Source organism: Nicotiana tabacum, chromosome 20, assembly GCF_000715075.1.
Source record: "Nicotiana tabacum cultivar K326 chromosome 20, ASM71507v2, whole genome shotgun sequence".
Classification (NCBI taxonomy): Eukaryota; Viridiplantae; Streptophyta; class Magnoliopsida; order Solanales; family Solanaceae; genus Nicotiana; species Nicotiana tabacum.
The window spans coordinates 63,318,875-63,330,311 of NC_134099.1; the positions used below are offsets into that span (position 1 = coordinate 63,318,875).

At 36.9% G+C, this 11,437-nt stretch overlaps 1 protein-coding gene across 3 annotated transcripts; it reads left to right on the forward strand.

Annotated features, from left to right (window-relative positions):
• Positions 1 to 372: 372 nt before the first annotated feature.
• On the forward strand, positions 373 to 10,092 carry LOC107772400 (uncharacterized). 3 transcript variants are annotated; one of them, XM_075240661.1, is made up of 14 exons: positions 373 to 627; positions 3,677 to 3,761; positions 3,895 to 3,960; positions 4,041 to 4,100; positions 4,785 to 4,871; positions 4,960 to 5,146; positions 7,519 to 7,562; positions 7,640 to 7,771; positions 7,854 to 7,985; positions 8,104 to 8,156; positions 8,247 to 8,295; positions 9,217 to 9,307; positions 9,401 to 9,540; positions 9,646 to 10,092. In XM_075240661.1, the coding sequence occupies exons 6-13, from the start codon at positions 4,981 to 4,983 to the stop codon at positions 9,445 to 9,447; spliced, it is 714 nt and encodes a 237-aa protein (XP_075096762.1). In that variant the 5' UTR covers positions 373 to 627; positions 3,677 to 3,761; positions 3,895 to 3,960; positions 4,041 to 4,100; positions 4,785 to 4,871; positions 4,960 to 4,980; the 3' UTR covers positions 9,448 to 9,540; positions 9,646 to 10,092. The 3 variants fall into 3 exon arrangements, with proteins under 3 accessions (XP_075096762.1, XP_075096763.1, XP_075096761.1); XM_075240662.1 differs by lacking the exon at positions 373 to 627 and adding an exon at positions 3,438 to 3,532; XM_075240660.1 differs by lacking the exons at positions 373 to 627; positions 3,677 to 3,761; positions 3,895 to 3,960; positions 4,041 to 4,100 and having other exon boundaries at positions 4,825 to 5,146.
• The last annotated feature ends 1,345 nt before the right edge of the window (positions 10,093 to 11,437 follow it).

Genomic DNA, 11,437 nt, shown 5'->3' on the forward strand with positions numbered 1-11,437 from the left:
CTTAGAAGAAAGATATGATCGAGTATACTCAACTAGTGTGAAAATCCTTCCACGAGCTGGGCCTAGGTAATATTTTTTGGGGTTCTTTACATTTATACCCCTAACTTTAGCATTCTCTTTTGATTTACATCATACTCTCCTTTTTTCGAACGACTTATACACTTATCTAATCATTTCTTTATAAATCATGAAATAGTTCACTTCACAAGGGGCATAAATAGGAATTAATTATTAAAACAAACAATGGTTGGAAGAGGAGGATTAGGAGGAAAAGTATTTCATTTTATTTTCACCGATAACGGCTCAATATAATTGCATTGCTTCTCTAGAAAAAGAAATGTATAATTCAATGTGATAAACTCAAACAAGAGTCTCTGCGAACCGTAAACACCATTAGAGTTTGGAGATGCATTGATTCGGCGGCCAAGCACTAGAGCCCTCTTTCCATTTCTTTTTTCCCCCCATTTTTTCATTTTCCTATTGATGCAGAATCTTTGAGAAGGATATTTATGCAGAGTATACCCTCCTTATTTCCCTGCACCTTATCCTCATAAAAACTTTTTACCTCCATTGCCAACATAAATATTGCTACTTTTCAATCAACGATTGTAGCCAAGATTACAAGAGGTAACCATATATCACTAACTTTTTTTGAAACTCATGTAGCCGCTCATGAAGTGAAGATTACACTTGTTGAGATTTGTAAATTCTTTATTTTCTTGCTGATTGATTTATTCCTCTGCCAACAAAGATTTCATGTCGCTTCAGTTATCAAGCTTACCTCTTATTTCTTTGTACTCCTGTATATCTTCTTTGTTCCCAAATTACCCTAACTGGATAACTTTATCAACCTTCTACAGTTTTAATAAGCTGATTTCATGTTTATTATACAATTTTAATTAAACAACATAAACCTAGTTGCCTAAGAGAACAAGGCTTCTAATCGAAACTCGCGATTTGCACTGTCAGACAACAACACCAACAACAACAACAACAACAACAAACCGATTATAATCCCACAAGTGGAACCTGGGGAGGGTAGTGTGTGCGCATACCTTACTTTTACCGTAAATGTAGAGAGGTGGTTTCCGATAGACCCTTGGCGTAGGGAAAGATGAAAATAAAACAGTAGCAACAAGCAATAACGACAACAAGATAATAAGAAAATGAGGCGAAAGGAACAACACGTAGGGATAGAAATATAACAATAACAGAACAAAAGATTGACAATAATTTCATTGGAAATTTGCACCGCTAGACGATTGACGTTTAAATTCATAAATCCATATCTCCTCAATTTATATTTCCTTTAAATTTGAATGCAACAGTTATGGAGAGATCATTTGAGATACTAAGAGAATCAAACCAATAAAAAAATTGCCGAGATGAGGTATTGTTTGAACCATGTAATCAATAATGGACGAAAACAATTGTCAAGGCAATGCTTGATGAATTTCTTCCTCTACCTCATCGTCATTATTATTATTATTATTATAATAATAATAATAATAATAATAATAATAATAATAATAATAATTATTATTATTATTATTATTATTATTATTATTATTATTATTATTATTATTATTATTATTATTATTATTACAATAACAACATACTCAGTATTATCCAACACAACGTGAGATTTGGGGAAGGTAGTGTGTACGCAGACCTTACCCCTACCTTGTGAGGATAGAGAGGTTGTTTCCAATAGACCCTCGGCTCAGGAAAGCATAAGCACCACATTAATGAAAATATTGACAAGAAGGGATAGTACCAAAAAGCCATATAAAAGCAAAATAAAAACAAAACAAGATAGTAAGGTGATCAACAATGAAAGAAAACAATGGTTAGCCATAAAAACCTACTATCAATAGACAGCGAGAATGCATGTCAATATTACTGTTATGAACACTCTAGACTACCTACTCTATTACCCTAATCCTCGACCTTCATACCTTCCTATCAAGGGTCATGTCCTCGGTCAGTTGAAGCTACGCCATGTCTTGCCTAATCACCTCTCCCCACCTCTTCTTTGGCCTACCTCTACCTCTCCGTAGGCCCTCCAATGTCAACCTCTCACACCTCACCGGGGCAACTGTGCTCCTCCTCACATGACCAAACCACCTAAGCCGTGTGTCCTCAATAGGGACCATACCCACCTTGTCGCGAATAACCTCATTTCTGATTCTATCTAACCTGGCGTGCCCGCACATCCATCTCAACAACCTCATCTCTGCTACCTTCATCTTCTTGACATGAGCGATCTTGACTGGCCAACACTCAGCCCCATACAACATCGTTGGTCTGACCACCAATCTGTAGAACTTACCCTTAAGTTTCGGTGGAACCTTCTTGTCACATAAAGCACCGGAAGCGAGTCTTCATTCATCCATCCCGCCCCAATATGATGTGTGACATCCTCATCAATCTCCCCACCCCCCTGAATAATAGACCTAAGGTACTTAAAACTTCCTCTCCTAGGGATGACCTACGAGTCCAACCTCACCTCTCGTTGGGTCTGCCTCCATACTTCCAAGGTCTGCCTCCATACCTCTAATTGCGCGTTCACACCGTCTCGCGTTTCGTCAATCAATACAATATCAACTGCAAATAGCATGCACAACGACACCTCCCCTTGAATGCGGCACGTCAGTACGTCCATCGCCAGAGCAAACAAAAAAGGGCCGAGTGCCGACCCTTGATGCAACCCCATCATAACCGGAAAATGGTCCGAGTCCCCACCCACCATCATCACTCGGGTCTTTACTCCATCATACATGTCCTTAATCAACCTAACGTAGGCAACAGGTACACCTCTAGCCTCCAAACATCTCCACAAAACCTCCCTCGAAACTTTATCGTACGTCTTTTCTAAGTCGATTAACACCATATGCAAGTCCTTCTTTCTCTCTGTATACTGCTCCATCAATCTCCTAACAAGGTGGATGGCTTCTGTAGTCGAACGCCTCGGCCCAAACTGGTTCTCGGAAATAGACACACTTCTCCTCACCCTTAGTTTTACGACTCTCTCCCAAACTTTCATAGCAGGGCTAAGCAGCTTGATATATTTTGTTCTTAAACCAACCTTTTACATATGGTTATTGACTTTTAGGAAGTAGTCCTATCATGTTAGAACTTGAAGTAATTAAATAATTCAGAAGACAACTTTTACTCCTATCTTATTTCAAGGAAGGTTTTACGCGTGATTATTCCTAATCAATAAAGTTGTTCAATTAAAGTTGAGGGGAAAATTCGAATGCAAAAAGTAAGGCCAAGTTTCCTATAATTTTTTTGTTGAAGGCCAAGGATGGCACGTGCCCTCCATTGACACCCTCACCCCAGAAATGAAATAATGGTGGATTATGTAGATAGCCAAGCTACTAAAAGATAATGATGAGCTATCCTCTCCCTGTCGTAAGTTTTCAGAGAAACAATTGGTGTAGTGATTATAGGAACCCTCACTTAAGGAACTGCAGTCTGTAGCCTAATGACTTCAGCTGCTCAACTAATTGCACAAATTCGTGCAGAAGTAGGTCATTATTTATTTTTTTGTTGTCTAAATCTGCACATTAAGCTGCATATAGTTATAATAATGTTTGATCATATGTTCTAGTATTTCTTTGAAAACGTTCTGTGCAATTCATTGAATTAATATGCTATTAACAATCTACAGTGTGGTGCAATCTCCTGGGTCTAAGCGGTCAGAAGCATTGCTTGAGCCAAAGGAAACTATTGTCCTTACTCCTAAGAATGTGCAGGTATTTGTTGTTTGTCGTGTGTGCAGCTATTGCAAATTTCTTTGACATTTTACTTTTGGAGAGCCAATTTTATTTCATGATGTATGGGTTTTGAGAAACTTATGGTGTTATTATTGATGCTTCTGTATCTCAGGCACTAAGAACACTTTTCAACATATCTCATCGACTGCATAATGTTTTAGGTCCTTCATGGAGCTTGGTGAGTTGGTCCACCATCTGCATCTACCGAAAAGTTAGAACTGCAAGCTCCTAATATTTGCTTTTGCTAAATATGTGCAGGTACTGGAGACTCTAGCTTCTCTTGACCGAGCTATTCATTCTCCACATGCAACTACACAGGTAATATTGGATGTCAACAAAGGAAAGGGCTAGTTTATCTTCAATTATTATTTTTGGAGATTGATTGGACCAATCTCTAAAATTGAATTGACCTACTTCAACACTAATAGGCTAGTGTCCTTAGAGAGTTACTTACACTGTAGTATAGAAAAGCTTCGAATTATTCAATGAAAATCTAGTAGAAAAATGCAGTTCCTGATGCTTACTTCGTATCCTTTTGAGTTATGGCCTCTTTTAATTTTCATTGGCTTTCTCAACGGAAAGCCGTGGAAACAACCTCTTGCAGAAATGCAGGGTAAGACTGCGTACGATAGACCCTTGTGGTCTGGCCCTTCCCCGGACCCCGCGCATAGCGGAGCTTAGTGCACCGGGCTGCCCTTTCTTTTCTCAACGGAAACAGTCTAGTTATGAGTGAAACGTGGAAAAGATAAATATAATGCTATAATTTTGAGTAAGGGGAACAAACAGAATATTTCAGTAGCTCTCAGGTTTTCTCTCTATTACTACAAGCAAACAATTAATGGGTTCTGGAATGACATAGCAGCCTAAAAATACAGTATGAGCTATAATTTACAACTCTTACCTCTCAAAATTTACTAGCTGTCCATATCATTATGGCTGTATGTGTCACCACCGAAGGCTGAAAAATCTACTTGTTCATGCACTTTAATTACCATGATGCAGGAGGTCTCCACAGCTGTGCCAAAGCTCACAAGAGATTCTTCTGGTCAATATAGTGATTTTCATATTCTTTCTTCCTTAAATTCTCAGGTGCTTGAGTTCCCCTTTTTCTTCTCATTTTCACTGTTTAACTTATTATCATTTGTATATAAATTCAAAAGTTCACTTCTTTATGAAGCTGTTTGAGAGCTCTGCTCTGATGCATGTAGCTGCTGTCAAGTCACTGCTTTCTGCTCTACGTCAGTTGTCACATCAGTGTATGTCTGCAGCTGTGAGTAGCTTTGGCCCACCGTCAAGTCAAAAAAGTGGAAGCATCTGTTTCTCATTAGAAAGAATGTTATCGATCCTAGTCAATAACATGCATAGTATGTCCTGACAACTATTTTTCCTATGTTTTTTGTTTCCCTATCTGTTGTTACACATGAAACATGCATTATGCTCCTAGTTTATAACTATCTGTTTCAATTTTTTGGAAGGTGCCATCACGTATAATTGGTTACTTATTTATTTCTCTATTTATTGTTCTAAAATTGATTAAACTAAGAGGATGCATTGCAACTGAAATGCTATAGGATAAGATATTTTAGCTATCAGGTAAGCTGTAAATGTTTTTGACTTCCTTGTCATTATCGTGGTTGTTGAAAATATAATTAAGTAAATGGAAGTGTGTCCTTTTTAATAGTTTAAACTTTTAGGTAATATGGACCTACAATTTTATAGTGGTGGTCACTTGACTATGGGGATAATATTATTCAACAAGTACCTGCAGAATTCTATGGTATATGCTGCTGTTTCAAACTTCTGCTTCAAAATTCTAGGTATTAAAAGAAAAGAAAAACTAAAGCGTACATGAGCTATGAGACACATCTCTGGAAGAGCCTACTTGGGGAATGTTCAGACTACACCCACTTTAGCCTTCCAGATTGTTTTGTTATTCATAGTCATGACCACCCGGTGCATATAAGTTGGCTTAAAAGTTGAAGACTAGGATATGTTTGGAGACGTCCAAAGTAAAAAATGTATATTGATATTGCATGACTTGACCTGCATGTCATCTGTTTTATTGTTCATGTATGCAAAAAGAGAAAAAACTTCTCATTGATTTGATGAAGTAATAATATACAAGTGGTGCTCCTTTTATCTTACACCCATGACAGAGGGTGAGCCGATGAGGGTGGATTAAAGAGAAGGAGAGAAGGACTGTCAGGCTTCTTCGTTAGCATGCTTCCGAAGAAGGGGTGCACATGATACCTTAGGCGAATCCCATATTAAAATGGAAGAGGAAAGTGAAGAGCTTTATAAGGCATAGGACAAGTTCACATGTTATGCTCTTTTGGGCTCGATGATGACGAGCGTAGGATGATGTAGACATCGTTGTTATTTACTTAATCCTCAAGAAGAGTTGGTAGCACTTCAATTCAGATTGATCATGAGGGACAACTTCTCTTGATCACTCCTTTTTTCTTCAATTCAAGGGCACAAGAAGCAAATCCGCGAGGTCTGTTGGACCGAAGCGGATAATACATGCCATGGGCTTGGGCTTTGACAAATAAGTCAATGTCCCTAAACTGGGGTGGAACATATTGACAACCAACCCGTACTACCCAGCGAGTGAACTCTGAACTCGCTGACTGAATTGCTTTTAACATTGAATTTATATCACAATTTTATAATGAGCAAGGTAAATTATGTAATTGAATCCGAATTCATATAATGATCTGATAAAGAGCAAGGTACACAAATGTGTGGGGCATCCTCGGAATCAAAATAAAGATTAACCAATGTATCTGAAACCGAAAATTGGCTACCGCTAGAAGAAGCGGAGCTCACCAACTGGATCTGCAAAGTTTAGGTACTAGCCAAACATCTCGTCCCTGACGCCCGAAGGTTAGGTACTAGCTCTACACAATAGTAAGTAGATGCCCGAAGGTTAAGTATCACTGTCATGGTACTCAGTAAGTCTCATTGACTACCCCTTATGCTGTCCTGAAAAACTTGCTTAATAAAAATATGGAATGCAATAATACCCTTATATAACATTTTATAATTTGATAGTTGACATTTAACTGAAATCTGAAATTGAAAATGAAAGCTGATAACTGATAGTCTGTATAGTATTGAAAACTGATAGCAGAGGAATGTTTTGTAATTCATAAGGTATCCTATAGAATATTCTACAATATTTCCCTTATTCAAGTCAGTGAATCAAGACAAGTATTCCCTTGATATTCTAACCGGCTCCGTCCACCTCAAGGAGGAGAAACCAACTTCAGTTTGCTTATTTTGAAAACATAGAAAGAAGTAGTGGATCTGTCTCCGATATAATGTTTTATAAAATGGACCTTGGGCCAAACTCAATCTCAAAAGCTAGCTCATGAAGTTGATTGCCCAAGGCTACATAAGGAGACAACATCCTTTCCTTCAACCACATAAGAAGGTCTAGAGCTAGTTTTGGGATTTGGAAATTTTGTTTTCAAAATCTGCCAAAACATGGATAAAATCTATAAACAAACATGTTTTGCCAATTTTTTTTTGGAAAAAAATTTGGCAAAATCTATGGCCAAACGGAAGGCTAATAATCTCAAATATTTGTCAAGAATCTATTAACATACACTTAGCTGCAATTTTCAAAAATACACACACACACACACATTCTGCTGCATCTGTATGTTTAACCTTTTCAAATTTTCATTATCTTTTCTCGTTACAGTTAAATTATGGTAATCTTCTATAACAGGGGTGGGACCATTATGGAATGAAGTTATTTGCCACTTTATTGAGGTAATCTAATCCCTAATTTCATAAAATGTTATGGTTGCATTTGTTATTTTTGTTCTAATGCCCACATGTTTTTGTAGCTTACTGATAGTTCAAATCAGCATGTGAGAACTATAGCACTGAATGCAATGGATCAATCTATTTCCGCTGTTTTAGGATCTAATCAGGTCCAGGAATATGCATCATCCAAGCTCCAGGGTGCATGCAATGATGTGAGAATTAACCTTCCATTCAAAGGTCATGACTTTTTGCATGCTAGGTGGTAATAATCTTTACTTTTGACAAACTCTCTAGGTACAAACTGAGAATATAGAGTTGAGGTCACTGGAGTGTGCTGTCATTTCTCCACTGAAAGTGCTATATTCTTCAGCTCAGAACATCGATGTTCGTGCTGGATCTCTCAAAATTCTTCTTCACGTTTTAGAGGTAGTGTTATCCAAGTTACTGTTTTACTCCATAGCACTGATTCACAGATGCAGAACTCTCTTCTTGTGATCCTCTCTCACTGCTGTTTTTATCTTTTTAATGATTTATATTCTTTCAGAGACATGGAGAAAAGCTCCATTATAGCTGGCCAAATATTCTTGAATTGTTGAGGTGCTCATCTAGTACTTTGAGTTGCTTTTGGTCTTTAGAGCCATAGTTTTTCAGTCAAGAGAACTTTAAATCTTGAAATGATGCTTTCAGGTCAGTAGCAAACGCTGCCGAGAAGGATCTCATTACTCTTGGATTTCAGGTAACAACGCTAAACACTCAACAAAACTGAGGGTGCAAGTGAACTAGGCTTATCTCATGAGATTTGCGAGCTTGGGTCGATTTTGTCTCAACCAGCTCCTCCATTTATTTTACTTAGTATTGATTGACTCAAGCCAGCTCAAGTAGCAAGGCATCCACCACACATGTTATTCTTTTTCCAATACAAAAAAGAGGAATGTCAATTTGGTTATTAGGGTTAACAACAAACAAAGTATTTAGAGACGGCTTGATATTTCCCATTTTTCCCAGATTCTTTTCGTTCGTTGACTAATTTCTTTTTTGTTGTCCTACCTTTTTAAAGGCATTTTGAGGAAAAGTGTAAAGCGCAACCCCAAAATCATTCATATTTTGCCTCTACTCTTTCATCTCTTCTAAAATACCGCTTAAATAACATGGTTGGTGGTACTGATTTCCCTTCTTTATTGATGTTTAGGTTATGTTCAGTGCATATAAGATCAATTAGAATACTATCGCCCACTCGTTATATTGTAGGTCCGATAGAAGGAGAAGAATAGGGAGCTTTTGATTGAGTTAGGACTGACTTTGTACAGTTAAAGAATTGCTCTTGTTTCTAGTTTCTTTTTGATGCACCCATTAGATTTCTATATGTATAGAAGATTCGTTATATTTTGTAGAGAACCATAGTTTTGGATTGATTCTCTACCTTATAGTATAGTTTTTGTATACAAATATTTTCCACATTTAAAATTGCTTTACAAAAGAAGACGGGTTGGACGGAATGCTTCGACATAATTCATGGTGGCTCACTGATGCAATTAGTATTGGCTATGTTCTACCTTCTTAATGTTTACACTCTGAATGGTGTAACATACTTGAAAGCGAAGCTTTAGCTTACATATGCATCTTTGATGTGAACTGACTGCTACGATTTCTTGCACAGAATCTTCGTGTCATCATGAATGATGGCCTGCTAACAGTACCTGCTGACAGCAATGGAAACGAACTCGATGAAGAGGGTCTCTCAGACAGCAGTAAGAATTAAGAAACAAACTTAAAAAGAAGAAAGACAAAAGAAACCAAATGGCACGAAAGCATCATTATTTAATAATGTTATTTCTTTGCAGATGCATTGATGTCACTGGAGCATATAGTGCTCAGAACACTGAACTGAATATCAGTTTGACAGCAATTGGCCTTTTATGGACTTCCACAGATTTCATCGTTAAGGGGTTTCTGTATAAACAGAATGAAGAAAAAGAATCAGGTAGAACCACGGGTTGTAAATAGGTGTTGGTTCCATTTATTAAAAGTGTGTTCTTTGATTTCTTCTCTTGTTCTAGATGAAAACTGAGTGTTTATCTGATTTCAGATAGTAATGGAATGAAGGAAGAACGGGCTCTAAGTTTCTCTGGGAAAGTTAACGACCAAGCACTCCAAATGAGTATTGTAGACTGTGACAAATTGCTCTTTTCAATTTTTTCTTTATTACAAAATCTTGGTGCTGATGAAAGACCAGAGGTATTTGTATTCTGTGCAATTAAGCTTTTTCCTTGTTACATTTTTTGAGCATATAGCTGATAGGCAACTAACTTTTAGGCTTTCAAGCCCTTTTCTCTTTAGTCCATTTATGACAAGTTCAAATTCAGGCATTTGCTACTTTAATCCCGAGAGGCTTGTTGTAGCAAAACAAACCTATCTAGAATATCTGATAGGGGAAAGTAATTTGCTAGAAACTAGAGAACCTATTCAAATTATTGAAGATATGTAATATGGTATAAATCTTGGGAAAGCAATATAAATGTTTTTTTTTCCTTTACCTTCTTTACATGGATAATATTGTCTTACATTGATAGCTCTATTCCTTCTGAGGAAATGTTTTTTGTTGTTATTATGAAGTAATTTGCTAGAAACAAGACAAACCTTCCTATCAGGATGCTAATGCTTCTCTACTCTATAATTTTCTACTGTGGATTGTCTTGTTTCCTCAAAGTGATCTATACTGCTTGATAAACATCTGCTGTCCTATTTCTTCTTTGAACTTTAAAGATTGAAAACAAAAATTTAATATATTTGATATATTCTATGTAACAACTGATGGTCCAGACTTGAAAACTGATATATTTCTGCTTGTCCTGTCAACAACACTAGTTTCTACTGTCAGAAACTTATTCTGTCGTAATCAAAAGTATCGACCTCTGATCTCACAGCTAAAAGAATTGCAGTTTTAGTTACTTTTGTCACGGGTGACTGTGAGAAATAAAGGCACAGGAGAAAATACATTATTGATATATTCGTTATCTAAAGTGTCTTACAATAGCCTATTTTCATACAATGTTTATACAGCACTAGACATATTTTCCCCGATGAGTGGGACACTATACATAATATGTTAGTACTAACTATCAATACTCCCTCTCTAGCCAGTGCATATTGGTCATATGTATCGAGCTTGCTACAGTTGTAACTAATACGAGGACTAGTAAGAGACTAAGTGAAAATATCTACAAGTTGATCATTTGACTTTACACACTTTTTTTTATAATGGTAACAATTTTTTTTATGTATAAAGGGAGAACTATACGTTGTGAAGTCTCCAGAGTTACGGAAAAGAGAAAAAATAAAATCCTAGATCTGTATCATCTTACAAAAAATCTAGGCCATAAAAAATAGAGTCTGCTTCTTCTATGCTAACTTTTTACACCAAAAGTAGAATAGGACTAGAAGGATTCGACCTCTACATCTGCACTCGTGTCGGACACCCGCACTCGTGTCCGAGCAACTTAGCTTAAGAGTACGGGGAACTAACTTTTTTTTTTTCCTGGAATAAAGTTATGAACAAAGCACGTGCTCCCAAAGAGAATAGAACAAGATAAAGAATGGAACTTGATTATGGATAGCTGATGATGATATACGATTAATAAGATAACAAGATGTGAGTAATGCATCCCCCAAACCGCAACAGAACATGAGATCACATGAGTAGGGTACGAGCAGTCTCAACGAGATGTCTATTCTTTCTTTCAACTAACCCGTTTTGTTGAGATGTGTATGGACAATATGTTTGATGAATGATCCCATGAGAGTTCATAAACTGCTGAAATGGATAAGAGAAATACTCTGAGGCATTGCCGCTATGTAGTTGATTTTAGATTTCAGTGTGA